At 39.4% G+C, this 21096-nt stretch overlaps 1 protein-coding gene across 3 annotated transcripts in view; it reads right to left on the reverse strand.

Annotated features, from left to right (window-relative positions):
• LOC126471180 (protein PTCD3 homolog, mitochondrial) overlaps positions 1–21096 on the reverse strand; it is a 37357-nt gene that overhangs the window by 15709 nt on the left and 552 nt on the right. For 2 of the 3 annotated variants that reach the window (XM_050099290.1, XM_050099299.1), the window contains exons 3-4: positions 4587–4784; positions 2688–2817 (exon numbers count right to left, since the gene is read on the reverse strand). In XM_050099290.1, the coding sequence (XP_049955247.1) occupies positions 2688–2817; positions 4587–4784 (328 nt within the window). Of the gene's footprint in view, positions 1–2687; positions 2818–4586; positions 4785–20792; positions 20832–21096 lie in introns of those variants that run through there. The other variant, XM_050099307.1, reaches the window with a different exon arrangement.

A 21096-nucleotide genomic window follows, 5' to 3' on the forward strand; every position in this document is an offset into this window, starting at 1 on the left:
ATATTGAGGGCAAATTAAAGCCACCACCAACTATAATTGTATGAGTCAGGAACATGTTTGAAATTAAACTCAAGTTTTCTTTGAACCTTTCAGCAATTGTATCATCTGAGTTGGGAAGTTGGTAAAGGATCCAATTATTATTTTATTCCAGTTGACAAGAATGACCTCTGCACACACTAATTCACAGAAACTGTCTGCTTCAATTTCGATACAAGATAAACTACTTCTAACAACAACAAACATGCCACTGCCAACTGTGTTTATCCTATCCTTTCGCAACACCATTAGGTTCTCTGCAAAAACTTGAGCTGAACTTATCTCCGGCTTTAGCCAGTTTTCAGTGCCTATAACGATTTGAGCATCAGAGCTTTCTATTAGTGCTTGAAGCAGTGGTGGTAATTTCCCAACACGGTTCTGCATCCATGTAGGCTGCATATTCCTTGATTTGCGCCACAGGGTGGTTGGATTTCAGATTCCGCTGGATAGGTCAGGAGTCCACTACATGCAAGAGGCAGCTACACGGGTAGCAGGGGCTGTATGGATTGGACTGGGCGGTTTCTTGGGTTAGAGGGTCTCGGAGAAATACAAAAAGGGCTTCAGTCTCAAAGGGTGTAGGTAAAACACAGGAAGAACATAGAGACAGGAACCATTGGTATAAGAGTTGTAAATTGTCATCAATTTGCAACTCTTATACTGCTGGTTCCTGTCTCTACGTATGCACCTGAAAAAAATGTTATAGTTTGAAATCTAAGATCAGTCTCTCTTCATCCTAGGATCTGAATGACTCACCCTTCATTTCCGACCTTCACCAATGTATTCCTTCCTCCTTCCCGAAGAGGGAACTATCAGTTCCAAAAGCTAGGATAGAGTATGGCAGTAATGAAATTTTGCCATCCTGAGATAAGTACTGGCCAGCAATTCTAAATCTTAAGTTTATAAATAATTTAGTGACATTTATTGCAGGAAAATAATTAACTGTTCTAAAACGAAAATTTCTCATGGCATTATCATTCCTTGTCAAACATTTTGGAAATAGTAATGTACTTAGGGATTCATATTTACATATATACTTAACACTTCTTGAGTCACAATGTAGATTCCTAAACAACCTTGAACATTTGAACTACCATTTCACTGTAACATTTTCTTCTACCCAGTTTTTCCCCCATCTATGATCATTCACATTGCAAATAATTTTGCAGAAATTTAAAATTTGTGCCTCTGACAGTAGGCTACTATGAATGACTCATTCACATTGTTTTTAAGTAATAAAAAGCACAGGCTCAAGTTAGATAGCCCAAGCTGTTCCTATAATGGATCATCTAGTGAGGGATAGAACACTACTAATTTTCAGCAGGGTTTGTTAATGTATTCACTCCTGTGGCTATAGGTAAATAATGCTCTTTGCAGGTGGTGTAAGCATCACAATTAACCCCAGAAGAGACACACAAACAGATGGAATAATAAATGAAATTTTTACAAAAATTATAGGTCGTGTTTCTGAAATTGGTTGATCACTTAACCTCGAAAAAATAATTCATTCATTTCTGTGCAGCACAGGATATATCATCATCAATAACAACAAAGCAAAGTGTAAAGGAAATACGCAAAATGGAATGTTCAGAATACCCGGCTGTACACACTGATAAGAGCTTCAATTGGAAATGATGTATTATAGGGGTACTTAAAGCATAAGTTCAGCAACATTTCCTCTGAGAGTGACTGCTGGCTTCAGCTACCAAACAGTATTTTGCATATGCTTATTCATTAAAGTCAAATGGAATAAAATTGTAAGGTAGCTCCACTCTCAGGCACAAAGTACTTATCACACAGAAATATGATGTAAAGACACTGTCAGATGTATATAATCAAGAATCATGCAAGCTGAACAATTAGTTATACTAAAGCAACACATTATGTTTATTGTATCAGAAGGAAAATTCACTGTACCAAACTATAAAATAACAAGAAGACAATAATGGCTGGTCAGTTTTATCTTTGGGAGATGAATGAGAAGAAGAACCTTTAAGGATGTTCACTGAATTCAGATATCCATTACCGAAGTAAAGAAGCTACTACAAACTGGATTAATAATTGACTACAATTAAAGCACAGAAGGGAGAAAAGTATGCAGTCACAAAAATATTTGACCATGTTCCTTGTGAATTACACACACCAACGGACAATGATGAAAACAAAAAGTTTTTTTGCTTTACAACTCCCCTTTATCTAATGAATTTTTGGAGAGATTTTACAAGTAGATTAAGGAGAACACAGAAGTCAATTATGTGATCAAATTTTTATCCAAAAAATGTACAATATTTTGAAACCAACTGATTTGTCCTATATCACATCAAGTTACCATACAGAACTTGCATACAGCTGAACAAAACTACACATAACACAATCCAGAAAAGCGGATATTGTGACTTTTGAAACATTTACTTCTATGGCATAACAATGCACTGCTCTACAACAATTTTAAACTTTCTCTCATCATATGTCAAAGAGCACAGTCATGTACACAGAGAAACAATTTCTTTACTTACCAATATTACATAAATTCAAAACTAAATCCATTTCTTTCTTAAAATATGCACAAAACAATATTATACTTGTAGCTGGACCAGAAAACTGGGTAAAATATTATTTCCCTATCTATGACATCTTATGCTCTGCTGCCTCACCTTTCCCTGCATTCTCAAGAAGTTGATAAACTGTTATTGCATCCGAGACACGACAGTCTTCAATAAGTGTCTTTAAGGTATCTGTGTCCACATTACTCTCCTCTGTATACACTTCCAGTGGAAAATAATCCTGAAACAATAGGTGAGAAAATTAAACATGAGGATACACAATTTAAATATTTTTTTCTTCAAATAATCACGAGGAAATATCTTCCCACAGACAACAACACCGCAATTCAGATATATCGTCTCAAAATTTACATCACATAAAATGAAAGTAAGTTCCATAACTGAATTAAAAACAATATGTTTTCAATACAAAAGCATCAGCAATGTAATGCTTGCAGATTTTTTACAGGGTAAAATAATGAAATAAGGGATTTGAGCCCAAGCCATTAAACTTATTGCAAGGCTGTGTCTCAATAATTATACGCTGTAAATTACTTAATAGTGCATACAAACTGTATTCATCGGGGTTATGGGAGTGACATCAGTCTGTAACCATTGACATTCAAATACACAATCTAATAGTAACTATTAATGTTATTAGCCATTTCCCTTTACATCTCTTTCATAAGCTGACCTGAGGAACAGCTACAATTATAAAATTGTATGAGCACTGATTTGGATACATTACTAAACTCTGATTAAAATTACTTGATAGTTGACACTTCAAGGGCTGAAGCTGGTATGCTCCAACCAGAGCACTCAATGTCATGCCCGAACTGTTCACCATTGCCAAACTTCCACCACACACACACACACACACACACACACACACACACACACACACACACACAAAGGATGCTAATGATATAAACGCGTTTCATACACAGCACCAACCAGACACTACTGGGGCCTTCCGCACTACACGTGATTTAGTGTAACACGTACAGTTATTATAATCACAGAGATTGATTTACATTGGAAAAGTTTCACATGACATTATGTGAAGCCAAATTTATGAATGTTGAAATTCATTATTGCCACTGGAATATCTGATTAATAAAAGTAACAGCATTACACATCATAGTGTTATGGGGTAGTGATTAGCACATTAACCTGTCTTGTTGAAGATTGTAGGTTCGAAACTTGTGGAACACAGTGATTTTTTTACTTTTAAATCTAATGAAAAACTTTCATTGCTATTTTTATTCATTTGAACTGACTTAAATGTAATTTTTTTCCCCTAATACTTTGCTGTGCCATTTTCATTGGCATATTAGCTTCTTTATTTGCCCCTATTTTTCTTCCTAGCATTCTTTTTTCATTTGGAACCTGCCAGTATCATCTATAATCTAAAAGCACCAGCCAAGACTGCTCATCAGTTGGTAAAGAGGTAGTTTGTGTAGGCATTGTGAGGATAGTTCTAGGTAACCAATGAATGGAAGCGAGAAATTACAGTTTGCTTTTTAGCAACAAAACTGCAATTTTTCTGTTTTGAATTTGGTTGTAGAGATTAAGTTCAATCATTGTGAACAAAGCAATTGTGATTTTAGTTCTGCTACAGATTGTTGACTGCCGTTTCCTCGGATACGTTGTATATCACGAGGTTGTGGTTAAATCAGGAGATGGGTTAAAATTAAGGGCTACAAAACAAGTTGCCTGCCACAGTTCAGTCATACGGCACTTAAAATCAGCTGTCGACAGAGCATCTCGCATTTCTGTCATATCTCATGGGGGGGGGCGCCTCCAATGTCGCTCCGCATTACACATTTGTGAAGTCACCCACCATGTTAGTGTGTCACCTATAATTGAGCAGTAGCTGGCAGCCAATGCGGCAACACTATAGCAGCAAGTGACAGATGTCAACTATCACATAATTTTAATCACACTATAACCAACACATGTTGTGTCACTTGCAGAGAAACAATGATTTACTTAAAACATTGTTGATACCTTTATTGGTGGATCAGCCACTCGATGCTGAAAGAATTCTGGATGTTGAGCCCTAACCCATTTTGCTGCTTTGCGACCAGATTCCTTAGCCAATGCAAATGTTCTTTTCCCAACATTAGACATTGGTATAAAATATGGATCATCATGATATTTATAATGTGGTGCTGTCACATCTTGCTGTACAGTATTTGCCAAAGCCTGAAAAAAATAGTAATAATTTATATCTGAAAGTCTAACACTCTTGAAATTATTAAATCATGTACCCATATATAATAAACAGCACACTGGATGATTTAATGCTTTTTACTGTTTTATAATATTCATACAAAAATACCTCTTCATAGATATGTGTAAATGATTCACAATAGAAGTTTTCATTTTTTGTTAAAACAAACATTTTAACTGCAAATTAAATTATATGGAGCTAATGACTAGGTAGGAAAAAGGAACACAATATTATCCTATGTTTGCAAACAATGTCCTTCAATGACTCATATATAGTTCTCTACTGGTTCCTATACAAAGAAGAATGTTTAGAGACATGGAAGAAATCAAAAAACACCAACACAGAGAAGCAAAGATATGTAGCAATTATAAAAGTGCTAATTCATTAATAATTTGTATGTATGATGAAAAAGGCCAGAAACTGCAGTACGAGGCATCTCCAAATGAAACATAAATGCAGTAACATAACAAAAAAGTGTTCTAATTTAACGATTTTGTTACTTCATTCTGTGACGGCATTCAAGCGGTGTGGTATTATTTACTTTGTACCTATTTATTTCTTCATCCAGGGATCATCTAACAACAATGCAGGATTTATCACCATAATACAATGAAAATACATAGCTCAAAATATATGTACACATAGATTATATAAATACGTATTTAAGAGGATAGAACAGATGGTTGGTCATGGGCATGCTGAAGGAACCACGCTGGTATTGGCATGAAACAATTTAGGGAAACCATAGAAAAACTAAATCAAGATGGCGAGCCATCCATCCTCTCGAATTTTAGGTCATTGTCTTAACAACTGCACTGCCTCATTCAGTTGGTCCCTGCTGTATAATGTTCTTTGGTCATGCCCTATTTGTACCCCATAACTTATTTTATAAAACATAGTTTATCACTAGTCACATTGTGAACACTCGCTAATGACTCCTGGATGATCAACATGCAACTATGCCCTTTGCACTCCTTTCATTTGTTCAGGAAATTGACTCTAGGCCTGAAAGCATTGCTTGTATGGAACTCAGCCCTTTTCTTGCACAATATCCTGTAAACCATGGATGAAGGGCAACAGGCAGATTCCATATTCCTCGATTTCCAGGAATTGTACCACACAGTGCCCCAGTACAGACTGTCAAAGAAGGTAAGACCATACAGAATAGGTTCCCAGTTACGTGAGTGGTGCAGACTTCTTAAGTAATAGAACCTGGTATATAGTCTTCAGCGGTGATTGTTCATCAGACACGGATATTGTCAGGTGTGCCCCAGGACGTGTGATAGGACCGCTCTTATTTTCCTTTACACATAAATGATCTAACACACAGGGTGAGCAGCAATCTGTGACTGTTTGCTAATAATACCGTGGTGTGCAGGAAGCTGTTATCACTGAATGACTGTAGGAGGATATGACATGACTTAGAGAAAATTTCCGGTTGGTGCAATGAATGGCAGCTTGCTCTAAATAGAGAAAAATGTAAGTTAATGCAGACGAGTGGGAAAAAGCAATAGTATGCTGATTGACACAGTCGCATTGATTAAATATCTAGGCATAGTACTGCAAATCAATATAAAATCGTACGAGCACATATGGATGGTAATAGGGAAAGTGAATATTCAACTTCAGTTTATTGGTAAAATTTTACGAAAGGAGACTGCATACAGAACACGAGTGCAACCTATTCTTGAATACTGCTGAAGTGTCTCGAATCACTATCAAGTTGGATTGAAGAAAGACATCAAAACTATTCTCAGGCAGGCTGTCAATTTGTTACTGGTGGTTTCGATAAACACGTGAGTATTGCAGAGATACTTTGGAAACTCAAATGAGAATCCCTGGAGGCACGATGCCATTCTTTTCGCAAAACACTATTGCGAAAATTTAGTGAACTGAAATTTGAGTTGACTGCATAATGATTCTACTGCCACTAATTTAAACTTCACATAACGAGCGTGAAAATAGGAGTCGATAAATTAGGACTCATACAGAGGTATACAGACAGTAATTTTTTCTCTCATTCTATTTGTGATTGGAAGATGAAAGAAAATGAGTAGTACGAGGAGAGAGGAGATTAGTGTTTTAAGATCCTGTTGACATCAAAGTCATCATAGATGGAGCACAAGGTCGGATTAAGGGAGGATGGGAAAGGAAATCGGCTGTGCTCTTTCAAAGGAACCATCCCAGCATTTGCCTGAAGCAATTTAGGGAAATCATGGAAAACCTAAATCAGGCTGGCTGGACACAGGTTTGAACCATCACCCTCCCAAATGCAAGTGCAGTGTGCTAACTACTGTCCCATCTCACTTGGGAAATGACTAGTAGTGGTACAAGGTATCATCTTGCCATGCACCATACAGAGGTTTGCAAGAATATGTACATAGATGTAGGTACAGAACACACAACTATCCGCCACCTATATCTTCATATCCTTGCTTCAGTTGATCTGAAAAACTGAGTCAGCAGTTCTCCATGATGAGTAAGATGTTGAGCTCCGGAGAGTGACAAGATATTACTCTTGTGCACTATACATCTTGCCACATCATTTTCTTGTAAATGTAGTACACTGTCATCATGTATTGTAGTGTGACAGGTGTTGTAGCCATCCACTTTTATTATCTACCATTACTCTTGAGTTTTCTAAGTAATCTTTAATCGTGTAGTATGAATTCCTTATAAAGTACGTTTTATCTGTTTTTTAAATAGGTGCGTTTTGGTAATCTTTTTCAAATCTTTGGGTAATTTATTATTTGATTTTATTTCTTGATAGAAAATGCTGTTTTGGGATATTTTTGTTTTTGCTTGGTAAATGCTAAGTCCAAAGTGCCTCTGTTCCACAGTTAGGTACAGAACTATTAGTGAAATATTTAGTAATGTTTCCCCTGATATGGACAATACATTGCTAGATGTGCTAAACTGGTAACTAATGATACCAAGATTCTTAAATAGTTCTTTACAATGAGCCTGACTACTACCACCACCACCACCACCACCACCACAACAACAACAAGTTTGAATACTGTATCCAGTTTTTGTGCCTTTGACTCCCACCATGCTGATGATATTCTTTTTGCCAGTACGTTATGTGATCATTCATGTTAATTGAGAATCAATTGTCACCCCTAAAAACTTTGTTTTTGCCACACAATCTACACATTTATCACTTTTGTTTAAAGCAATACAATTGTTTTTTTTCCTTTTAATGTGTGATTGCATGTTTTTATATGTTCAGTGTTAATCTATTACATACTGCCCAACTATAAACATCCTCAACAGTTCTATTTGCTTCCTCTAATAGGAGTTCTGGTGTTTTATCAGTGACTGTGATGTTGCTGTCATTAGCTGTAACCAGAATCTGACAAAGATCAGGGTGGGGGGTGGGGGGATGGGCGGTGGCAGGGGGGGGGGGGGGGGGGGGGAGGAAGACCCACAGAGGCTGGCCAACCTGCCTGCAGCTGTCACCAGTGGACTGCCAAGTGCAGATGGAAAAAAAAAAAAAAAAAAAAAAAAAAAAAAAAAAAAAAAAAAAAAAAAAAAACGAAGAACAGACAATTGGAGACAGCAGAGGCAATAAACAAGTGCAGTAAGTAATCCAAGCAGAGTAATAAAGACATAGTGAGGTGGAATGACAAGAACAATAATGCAATACGGTTGGCAATATGGGTGCGAGGTGAATATATCACTAAAGGCAGAGCTGTCTATCGGCCAAGATCAAGTTCCATGCCTTGTGGCGGGCTTTCAAAGTCACTGGGCCAGGATTTCAGATCCCCCCCCGAAATGGGTGCACAGGGACAAAGGTGTTCTGGACAACGGTTTGGCAGATCAAGTAGAGATACATTTGGTACTCCAGTGCTTATGCCCACTGGCCAGTGTGACGAATCAGGAGTGTCTGGCATCATGCTGGAATGGCTGTGTCCACAGAAACAGCTGCTGGTTTTCTGGAGCACAATTTAGATCTGTGCTCTTGTGGGGCCAGCAATAGTGCAGTTGGGAGGTGTGGATGGAGTTGGTTGGTATGATGGCACTCCAAGCCCTTTGGAGTATCAACTGTCATAAGGCACCATCCACAAATGGTAAACACTGTAGCCAGCACCCACAAGTCTTTTGCTCCTTAAAAGTGTGCTCACACTGCTGACCCTGGGGAATATAGCCTGGCATGCTAGGTCTGAGGTTCCCAGGGCTGTCGGTTCAGGAGATGGAGGAGAGCTGGTGCTTGTCTCAAACGGAGTAGCTCTGCTAGGCCACACTCATGGAGGAACATCACTTTCAACATTTGCTACTTAAACAGCCACACCGTATGCTCAGCTTCACCACTGGAAGATGGGTGAAACGGCACACTAAAGAGAGATTTTATGCTGTTGAAGGGACAGAACCGTTCAAAAGTTGTCGCCTTGAGTTGAGGCCAATTGTCCAATGTGATATCTAAAGTCTGAACGAGCTGAGTAATGATGGTGTCTGCTGCAGTGGACGCCATGCTGACCACATATGGGTAGTTAGAATAACTGTCATAACTATGAGCCACACAGAATCTAGGAAGGGGTCTGCAGTGTTCACATGAATGTAGTCCCAGGGGCGATGGAAGTGAGCCAGGGAATGAAAGATTGGGGTGATGCGGCCTAATGCTGGGCACCAGCAGAGTAGCTGCACACTATGGCTTCCATATCTTGTTTAGCCCTGGCCAGTAAGCATGTCACCATGCCAAAGCTTTCATCCGGGACATACCCTAGTGCCTGTGATGGAGGACTTGTAAAACCTGAGACTACAGGGCAGCCAGGATGACGATATGGTGAGTATGTGCCATAGCATCTGTCAGAAGGATACAATTGACAACTAACAAATGGTGGTAGAGGCAAGCCCAGACACTGAGCTCTGCACTGGCATCATGTGGAAACTATGCAGGCTACCCACGGAGGAAGTTTGCAAGATTAACAATAAGATTGGGTCATGGAGCATGTCTGGGGCAATTTGTGTAGCTGAAATGGAAAATCCATCCAAGCTGTGTGTTTCATGCTGGCGGATACTAGGTCTGCTCCAATATGTAAGCAAGTAGAGAGTTTACATTTGTTTGTCACTTTTTTTGGGCCTGTATTTAAGGGTACAAAATTTTAGATGCTGAGAAAAAGTGCCCAACACTGTAGCTGCTCTGCTGTCCATACTTGGAGATTGGAGTGCAGCCTGAACAGCACTATCAGTTGTTTTTGTTCCGTAATTTATGCGAACTTAGACCTGAAAGGTAAACATAGGACTTTTTAATGGAAAAGTGATTCCTTTTATATCTGCAAGTAGTTATTTGAAGCGAGTGTCAGTGTCTTTGATGTAGACGCAATTGGTTGCTCAGTACAGTCATTGCTCCTATGCACCAGGATTGTTTGAAGGCCATATGGAAAGCATCAGCAGGCAGAACCAGTGGATTCGATGGAGAAAAGGGCACAAAGCAGGGTGCCAACTGCAGCACATGCTTCAACTGCATGAAGGTAGCCATCCACCTGTACTGAATGCCTTTCTTCTGTGACAGGTTGAGAGGACACATCATATGGGCTACTTGTGGGGGAACTTAGAATAATAATTCGCCTTTTCCAAAAAAAAGCTTGCTACTGCTGTAAGTCTTGGGGTTGGCAAAGAAGGTCAATAACTGTGAGATTGTGGTCAGGGATGAGATCTCCATCTTTGTTGAGCAAGTGCCCAAGGTATTCCACTTGTCCCTGGAAAAGTGGAATTTGTCTAATAAACACTTCAGCCCCCCTTCGTGTAATGTGGTAAAAGGGGGTAAGGGTTTCACAAATGGTTCCTGACGCATAGTGCCCATGACAATTAAGTCAGTGAGATAGTCAGTGCACACAGATATGAACATGATTAACTATTCCAGGTATCTCTGAAAGATTGCCAGGGCAAAAGACACCACAAGGCAACTGCTTGAATCTGTATATTTCAAAGGGAATGATGATAATTACAATGCTTTAAACTCCTCTAGTGGTATCTCCAAACATACTTTGGCAAGATCAATCTAAGAAAGATATTTTCCTCTGACATGCTTTGTGAGGGTGCCTTCTGGGCATGGTGTATGGTAAGTTTCCACATGTGCCAGGGCAATAATTGTCTATTTAAAGTCACTGCATAGCTGAAGGGAGCCACCAGGTTCCTTGCAAGGGAGTCACCAGGTTCCTTACCACTACCTCGGACACGACTTAAGCCCTGGTTTTCACAGGTTCTATCAGCACCGTGTCATGGAGGCAATCGAGTCCCTGCTTATCGGCTGTCTGTAATGAGACCTGAATGGATTGTGCCCAGCAAAACTAGGACACTGTGTTATGAAATAAGCAGATATGTGTCCGGAAATTTGGGGCACACCACAGGTTTGAATACAGATGTGAAAGAAGCACAAATGTCATCAAGTTCCTGGAAATGAACTGTGTCACAGTTGACATGGAGAAGCCAAACAATGAGAAGGCATCCAGACTGAAAATATTGCCAGGCAAGTGACTATTGACAACAAACAGCATTGTCAGATGTGCGATCTTTTTGAAAGCAGTAATGAATGTTTATTGACTACGGAGGGGAACTGTGCTGTCACTCTAAGGACAGCAACACACAGAAAGGCAAGACTAATTCTGGGGAGCCTACACTAGCATACATTTGGAGGTTCAATAAAGAAATGGCAGCTCCTGCATCTATCTGGAAACGGACGTGTGTTCACAATGGTAAGGTTGATAAACAACAAGGAAGTGAAAGATTCACCCTGGGGAACAACTGCCGCACTTCATGCACCATTCCATGACAAATGTGGGGAACTGGGTCCAGTTGTCCTGACAGATTATAGCAGACATCACAGGGATGCCCCTCTTTTCCACAATGGGTGCAGTGTACCCAGCGATCTGAATAAGAATTTGCAACTGTCAACATATCATCCCACAATGAGTTGTCCAGCTCAAAGGCCAATAGGTGCACTTATGAATCACAAACCACCTGGATCAGTACATCTCAAATTAAAGAGCCTGCATACGAGCTTTTGCTTGCTGGGTTCACACAAGTGAAATCACAACAGCAATTCAGCTGTTTCAAATCAGTCACCCAAGAGTGATACAGCTGATCTTGTTGCCCACAGTATTGATAACACTCAATTCATAATGCCAATTCATAATGCAACAACATCGAATCACTGCAAATAATAAATCTAAAGCAATGTGCATATCTCCTCAAATGTGAGTGCACAGTATTTGATAGGTGGACCAACTTTTTCAGTGAGACAATCAGCTCAAGGAAAGCCCAAGTGGCCATTGGAGAGCATCATCAGAGATCTAAAAGGCAGTGAAGTACTGCTTCAGCCACTGCAAATAAGTATCCCACTCCTCTTTGGCATCGCTGAAGGGTGGACATGTAGGAGGGTGGCCCTCCACCTGGGAAGTGACTACTACCTGTACTGGGTGAGTACTCTGAATCTTCAGAAGCTGTATTTCTTGGTGGACCAACTCAGTTAGCTGCTGGGACTACTGTTTTAACTGCTGTTACAGAAGCAGCTGTTCCTGTTGCATGAGCATTGTGTCCAGGACAAGCTGCTAACATGTTACCTTGTCGCCAATTATTGTGACTGGAATCTGGCAAAACTAAAGGAAGACTAAAAAAACCTGCAGAGGCTGCCCAACCAGCCTGGAGATGTTACCAGCCAATCACCGAGTTTGGACAGAAGACAACAATGAAGAACAGACAATTAGGGATGGCATGCAAAAAACAAAGTCCAGTGATTAATCCAAACAGAGTAACCAAGACATAGTAAGGCGAAATAACAAGAATAAAGGTCCGTCACAACCAGCAATATGAGTGTGAGGCAAATACAACAGTGAAGGCGAGTATGCATAAGGCCCACTTCGTAGTGCCACTATGAGCATTAATTGGCCAGTGAGACAGGATGTGGCCTTGCGGCACATTGAGGCAAGCACTGCGGACGGTGATACCAGCACTCATAGCTTTAATAGTGCTGCCATTCAGCTGAGCTCAAGCTCCATGCTTTTTGGTGGGCTTTCAAAGTTGCCAGGCTGGGGTACCAGAGTCATCAGCAAAGAGAACGCTTTCTCCAAGTCTTATACTGTTTGAAAACTCATTGATATACTTTAAGTACACTACCCTGAGGCACACATATGTTTATATGTTTCTTGTCTGACAATTGTTTTATTGAAATTTAACATCAACAGGCATGTGAAATATCTATACCTTTTGCACTCCATTTTTCAAGTAAGACTGGAACCACGTTTGCTCTTCCTCTTACACTAAGTGCTTCCAGCTTGTTTAGTATTTTATGGTCAAAAGCCTTGCACAAGTCTAAGATAGTGACTACACAATTATTCTTGTGAAGAGTTTCAAGTAACACTTTTGTGAACTCTGTAATCGCTAATATTGTACGTACTTCTCCCACTTTGGAAAACAAACTACGTTTTCTCAAGAAACTTGGTCTTCATGTAACTCATTAGCATAACTTCCATGATTGATTAAATTATTTATGAGAATGCTGACATTAGTGAAACTGGCCTGTGGTTTTCTATACTCTCTGCATTACCTATCTTTAGTAAGTACACAATTCAGTGTGCTTTAAATCCTCTAGAAAAATAACTGAGCTACAGACTCTATTATGTGTGTCAGTTGGGCTTGTATGTTGTCTATGCATTCCTTCAGGACAAGAGACTGGAACCTCACCTATGCCTGCTAACTTCTTATTTCTTGATTTATTTTACTGTGCCCTACGCCAGAAGAGATGAGCGAGTTTTGTGCAATCATAAAGGTAAGTCCTATTTAGATTGCAATGAGAGTTACGTTACTATTGATTACTTACTAAATATGTGTATTATTGCATGTTTTAAGTCCACTATTTATGTACTATTCCAAAAATTAGGAAAAGCTCACTGAATTGTGTTGTAATGGTATTTTTGTTTATGTTTATGGACAGTAAATGTAGAGAATACTATTTAATTGTTCTTTTTTCTTCCCACCAATTTAAATTGGGTGTATCCCTATATTATTTAATTCATATTTCTAGAACAGAGTGTACATTTTAAGTTGTTTGATTAAAAAACTCTGCACAAGTGGTTTGTTTACATACAGCTGAATATAGGTTACATTTCTGTAAATACGTTTTGTTGTTTATTGGTAATTAGACTGACTTATTTGTAATAGAGCACTGCTTTATCATCAGTGAAATGTGCCTGTCTTGCCACAGAATTGTTAGTTTCCAGGTATGGTGTGATAGATGTTGTAGTTTTTTTTCCAGAGGAGTGACTGTAATGGTGTGGGAAATGCATAGATAAATGAGGCTCTTCAGCAGTTTTGTATGAGAAATAGTAGAGATAGGAAGATAGTGGAACAGGAGAGGTAAATTGCTGCTCTTCCGAGAAGATGCTTTTGTAGGCTTGCAGTTTTGAGGATTTTAGTACAAGCCTGTCTTCAGCTTTATTATTAGCTGACAGTAATGATCAGAGAGGCCAAGCTATTTCAAAAATACTTTTCAATACTCCCTGTTGATATCTGAAAGTACATGACCTAAAAGCAGTGCTGAACTTTTTGATAATCAATCAGAAGTGTATACTATTTGAGCCACAACAAAAGTGTTCAAAATGTTTACGAAATTATTACTGATTTCAGTCTAAACAACTGTGTTGATTATTATTATGTTAATTTCGGAAACTGAGACCCTTTCTAAACATTAGTTAACCTGTTGAAGAAAGTGCCTGTTACTGCCTAGAGAGCAGTACACACATAGGATGATTAACTTCTTATGGATATCTAGCTTTGTTAGTTCAGTAGCTGCAGAGAGAAAATCTCATTCTGGAAACATCCCCCAGGCTGTGGCCAAGCCATGTCTTCGCAATATCCTTTCTTTCAGGAGTGCTAGTTCTGCAAGGTTTGCAGGAGAGCTTCTGTAAAGTTTGGAAGGTAGGAGACAAGGTGCTGGCAGAAGTAAAGCTGTGAGGACGGGGCGTGAGTCGTGCTTGGGTAGTTCAGTTGGTAGAGCACTTGCCCGCGAAAGGCAAAGGTCCCGAGTTCGAGTCTCGGTCCGGCACACAGTTTTAATCTGCCAGGAAGTTTCATATCAGTGCGCACTCCGCTGCAGAGTGAAAATCTCATTCTGGAAACATCCCACAGGCTGTGGCCAAGCCATGTCTCCGCAATATCCTTTCTTTCAGGAGTGCTAGTTCTGCAAGGTTCGCAGGAGAGCTTCTGTAAAGTTTGGAAGGTAGGAGACGAGGTACTGGCAGAAGTAATGCTGTGAGCACGGGGCATGAGTCGTGCTTGGGTAGCTCAGTTGGTAGAGCACTTGCCCGCGAAAGGCAAAGGTCCCGAGTTAGAGTCTTGGTCCGGCACACAGTTTTAATCTGCCAGGAAGTTTCATATCAGCGCACACTCCGCTGCAGAGTGAAAATCTCATTCTGGAAACATCCCCCAGGCTGTGGCTAAGCCATGTCTCCGCAGTATTCTTTCTTTCAGGAGTGCTAGTTCTGCAAGGTTCGCAGGAGAGCTTCTGTAAAGTTTGGAAGGTAGGAGACGAGGTACTGGCAGAAGTAAAGCTGTGAGGACGGGGCGTGAGTCGTGCTTGGGTAGCTCAGTTGGTAGAGCACTTGCCCGTGAAAGGTAAAGGTCCCGAGTTCGAGTCTCAGTCCGGCACACAGTTTTAATCTGCCAGTAAGTTTCAAAATGTTTTAACCACACAAATTAAGGTCAGATATCTACCTTTAAAATATGTGTGATCTCCGATATAAATGTGTGATCCCTCATCCTTTAAGATGGTTCTACAGTAGCAACTGGCACATCCATATGATGAAAGCACTATATGCTGTATTTCAGAGTCCCTACAGCAGTGCTCTATAATGTACACCACTTTGCTGTTCAAAGATTGTAATTCAACTTCAATCTGGTGTACTATATTTTTAAAAGACTGTTCATTTTAATGAGAAATAGGCAATTATAAGCAAATTTCTGTAGTGTCTACACACTATGGTCAGGTACATACTGTATTAAGGCCTCCTACCCATAACAACAGGTACTTGGCTGTGTGTGGCCTTACACCCAATTGCTATACTCTCACCAATTAAGGCCATCAATCTCCCCTTCCTAGTCCTGATGAGGTGCAGACCATGTCAATTACAGCACCATCTCCCGATATCTCAAATGGCACCGTGCAGGGTGCATCCAGTCAACAGTTACCCACGCCATCTCCAGCTTTGCACTGACTCGTTGTACAGAGCAGCCATAACAACTCAATGACGGTCACACTGGTGCTAACAGTTAGGGAATCTATCTTGCTGGGATCAGCACATACAATGCATGTCCTGTCCCTATCTGAGCCACTCCCTGTCCTACCAACTATCAATATCTAATCATCTTTCATGGGATACTGACACAAAGATCCTGAACCCACCATCATATGATTCAGCCCAGCATCAGCTTGAACAATGCTGGTGACCTGAAATTCTTCCCCTAACTTCTCCTGTAACTGACAGCTTACACCTCTGCCTCCTAGCAACACTTCCTAACATTAGTATTATTCCTTCTCATAGGTAGAGTATGCTGTGCATTTGCTATTCCTACAACATCCCCCTCCCTCGTCAACTCTGGTAGTTAGTAACTGTTACTTGTAGACACAAAAGAACTGTCAGACCGCATCCTCCTCCTGCTCGTCTTCCTACCAACTGCCAGTTCCAATCATCCCCTTTATCACTGCTATTCTTCCTCCTCACTAGTTCTCTCCTAGCTTCTTTCTTTCCTGCCCCTCTATTAACTTTTTCCTGTTGCATATCTTCCAGTTCAAAGATAGGGCCTCAGTAACCTCTCCAGAGTACTCCCCACAACATCCCCGTCCAGTGATACCAACTGCAACAGCTCCCACACTGTTTCCCACTGCCGACTTTTCTTTGGCAATCCTCACAGTTTCCACTCTTTTGTTAAATAAGATATCTATAGCACAGAACAAAAACGTAAGTATGTGAAACTAAAAGAATATTCTGAGATACTATTGTTGCTGTTGTGGTCACCAGTTCGAAAACTGGTTGATGCAGTTCTTCACACTATTCAGCCTTTTCATCTCAAGATAACTATTGCATTCTACATTCGAAGCTTATTACTATATTTATTCCTTAGCCACATTTTACAATCTCCTTTTCCACTTCTCTGTATTACGAAAGTGGAGATTCCTGCATACCTCAGTATATGTTCTGTCAACCAATCCCTTCTTTTAGTCAATCACAAATTTTCTTTTCTCCTCAATTCTGATCGGTATCTCCTCATTAGTTATGCAATCTACCTACCTAATCTTCAACATTCTTCTACAGTATCATACTTCAAAAGCTTCTAATCTCTCCTTATCTGAACTGCTTATCATCCATGTTTCACTTCCATACAAAGTTGTACTCCATACAGATACATTCAGAAGACTTCTTAATGTCAAAATTCGTATTAGATGGTAACAAATTCCCCACTTTCATACTTTGACCATCATCAGTTATTTTGTTCCCAAAACACAAAATTCATCTGCTATTTTTAATGTCAAACAATGGTAAATCCAGGATGGAGTGTAACAATATTGGTTGCCCAATGTATGAACTAAATGACAATAAGGTTTGGCTACATTCCTATCTTACTCTCTTCCAAACTATTTTTTTTCCTTTCATGTCTTCCAAATCTTATAATTGCAGTGCAGTTTCTGTAAAAGTAGTTGTTAATCTTTCACTCATTGCATTTTATCCATGCTATCGTAAGAATTTCAAAGTGTATTTCTGTCAACATTTTGAAAAGATTCCTCAAAATCTACAAATATTCTAAATATATGTTTGCCTATCTCTTACCTACCTTCTAGGGTAAGTCAAAGGGTTAGTATTGCCTCGAGGATTCCTACAGTTTTCCTGAAACTAAACTGATCTTCCCCAAGGTCAACCTCTACCAGTTTTTCAGTCCTTCTATAAATAAGTCACATCAGTATTTTGCATTCATCATTTGTTAAACAGATTCCATACTTTGGTAAAAGTCACACCTGTCAACACCTGCCACTCTGGAATTGAAATTATTATGGTTTTCTTGAAGTCTGACTGTATTTCACCTGTTTCACGTATCTTTCACACCAGGTGGAATAATTTTGGCATGGTGGCTCTCTCAGGGATCTGAATAATTCTGAGGGAATGTAATACTGATATTGTTTCGACTTTGTGTTTCAATACCCTGCCAGATTCATGACCATATATCCCAACTCATCTTCTTCTCTTTCCTTTTCTCTTTCTACAGTATTACATTCAGGTTCATTTCCTTTACATAGCCCTTCTAGATATTCCTTTCACATTTCAGCTATCCCTTCTTCTGCCATCTGAGCTGTTAATATTCATACAGTTGTTTCACCCTTATCTATAGGTCTCTCTAATTTTGCTACAGAAAGCATCTGACTTACTCAGATGCATGCACTCTTCTATAGCTTTGCATTTATCCATGAGCCATTACCAATTTGCAATTCTGCATTTCTGCCAGTCTCATATTTAGACATCTATATTTCCTTTTGTCTGCTTCTGCTGTCTGTAACCAATAAATTATGGTCAGGGGCAACATCTGCCCCTGGAAAGGTTTAGCAGTTTAAAATCTGGTTTTGTGATCTCTGTTTTACCATTGTGTAATCTATTTGAAACATCCTGGCATCTCCAGGTCTTTCACGTATATAACCTTTCTGATTCTGAAACCAAGTAGTAATGATAACTAAATTATGCTCTGTGTACCAGCAAAATTCATTTTTTCTTATGAGAACATTCTCGTTAGTGGCTCCTGCCTGAAGATCCAAGTGAGGCACTGTTAGTCCTCCAGTATATTTTATCCAAGAAGAAGCCATCATCATTTAACCATTCAGTAGACCACCTTGAGCTCAGGAAAAACAGCAGTTGTAGTTTTGCCCTGGTTTCAACCATGTACAGTACCGCCATACCAAGGCCATGTTGGCTAATGTTACAAGGCCAGGTCAGTCAGTTATCCACACTGTTACCCCTGCTACTACTGGAAAGACTGCTGCATCTTCACAATTACCCCTACTTTATGGTTGCATCTACAGTATGATTATCTACATTGTTGAGGCACACCAGTCACACCATCTCGGAAAAGCCTATGGTTCATGGGGACATATTACGTTTATTCCAATATAAAAGAATATAACCTCACAACAACATGGTGAGTCTTCTATTAAGTGAGAGTCCAGTAATAGGGGAGACAGGTATTCAAATGAAACATTAAACCAAGTCACATCTAACAGAAATTCAAAACAACATGAGATATTTCCTAAACACAACACAGAGATGTCAAATCTTCACTTGTGTGACAAGATAAAGATACTAGTGCAGGCATTAAGAACGAAAGGTACGTGTAAAATATACATGGATGGAACAGTTCATTATGAGTGTTGAGTTCAGGATGTAACAAAAGTCAAACCTAAATAATCGCTACCCGAAATTCATTTGCACAGGTAAACATTCAACACAATAACGGCTTAAAAATAATAAATATGCATTCAAAACTTGCAACAGATAAAAAAGGGACAAAAATATGATCAAAACTTGATATTTTAATGAGCATTAAAATCACACTTGTCACTTGGTGGCTTCTTTCAACAAATCAGAAGAAAAGAAAGAAAAGATTTTACAGATTTAAAATGAAATGTGTCACAATTCATGAATAAACATGTAAATGAAACCTGGAGCTACACTCAATAGTAAGCCATCAAAAGAAAGATTACCTTTTGAAAAGCCTGAGCATCCAGACCAGAACCCCCAACAATACAAACATCAGATCACTTAGAAAACAGCATTATTGTTAATAACTTTTAGAGATAATTCACCCATGTTCAACAAATATTTGAGAAACTGAAACAATTCCCTAGGATTAGAAATATGGACTGAAACATTCACTGCATCAGGAAGCTGTAATAATGCAGTCCAAATACTACAGACATGTACCTCTTTTTCTGGTCCCATACAAAATTATTTCTAAAGTTCTTCTACATGGCTTGTAACAACAGACTGATCACTTGATTGGTGACCACTTATAAGAATTCAAGAGTTGTGTACCAAATAGATATGGAATCGAAAGATGATATTAACAAGCTGATGATGTATCAGTGCAGCTGTCACCTTGGTGGACGTTAAAAAGGCTTAACACTCTGTCATTGGGCAGCTGGTTTTGACACTCTAGAAGCGTTTATAACTGACAGGAACACCAGAGAAAAATTATGCCAGACTCTTACAGATACGAAATCAAAATTCCGTGATGAAATCTTGGAGCCTTTTGAGATAAATACATGTATCTGTCAGCAGTACACATATATCACATTTAACCAGCTACCATAACATACAAGGATGACCTGTATATGAAACAATCAGTACAGGACATCTGCTTTCATCAGTGACATTGGAAACATGTAAAAAACGCCATAAACAGTATGGTGACTATGATGTGATGTTACTGATGGTTTTTTCAATCATGGCAAGCTATAGATCAGTCTTTCACCGCAACCAGGATTTTTTTGGTATCGCATTTGTTAGCTTTCCAACTCATGACCAAATGTCACCTTCCAACTTAACCTAGACCTCGGGCAAAACTACAGATCAGTCTATCACCACAACCAGTTTCTTTTAGTACTACATTTGTTGGCATTGCCAATTTGCAACCACACTGTCCAACCTAATGTATACCTCGGGCTAAGCACTCACACACCCAGTCTTTCTTTACCTGCATTCACTGACTTCACAACTAACAACAAAAATGTGAATATGTGCATCAGTAAGTGATGCAACAGCAGCAATTATCATTACATCATTGGCCAAAGCTGATAGCACGTATCGAACATTCCTCTTGACCCTAAGGGCCATTCAAAATTTGAAAATTGAATGTCGCTGCGAAGGAACATATTAGGGCACAAGAAGGGTCAAAAGGAAACGGAGACAAATCCCAACAGTTACGAAAAAAATGATACACACAACACTACCACACATGATGAACATTTTCGAGGTCAAAAGGAAAGATGGGCCTGTATTTGGTAATTTTTGCATTGACAGGAGTACGAAGACAACAAAGAAAACCTATCTGGTTCACTGATGTGAAAAGACTTGCACAAGACAAGAGGTATGGGTTGAAATCATGTCCACTGTGACTACGAAATACATGCTGTCATGAATGTAAAAAATTGCATGGGTACATACTAAAAACTATCTCCGACGAGTTATGAACTTAAAGGTGTAGGGCGTAAAATACAAAACTAGAAATATAAACAATGCCACAAAC

This window comes from Schistocerca serialis, chromosome 1, assembly GCF_023864345.2.
Source record: "Schistocerca serialis cubense isolate TAMUIC-IGC-003099 chromosome 1, iqSchSeri2.2, whole genome shotgun sequence".
Classification (NCBI taxonomy): Eukaryota; Metazoa; Arthropoda; class Insecta; order Orthoptera; family Acrididae; genus Schistocerca; species Schistocerca serialis.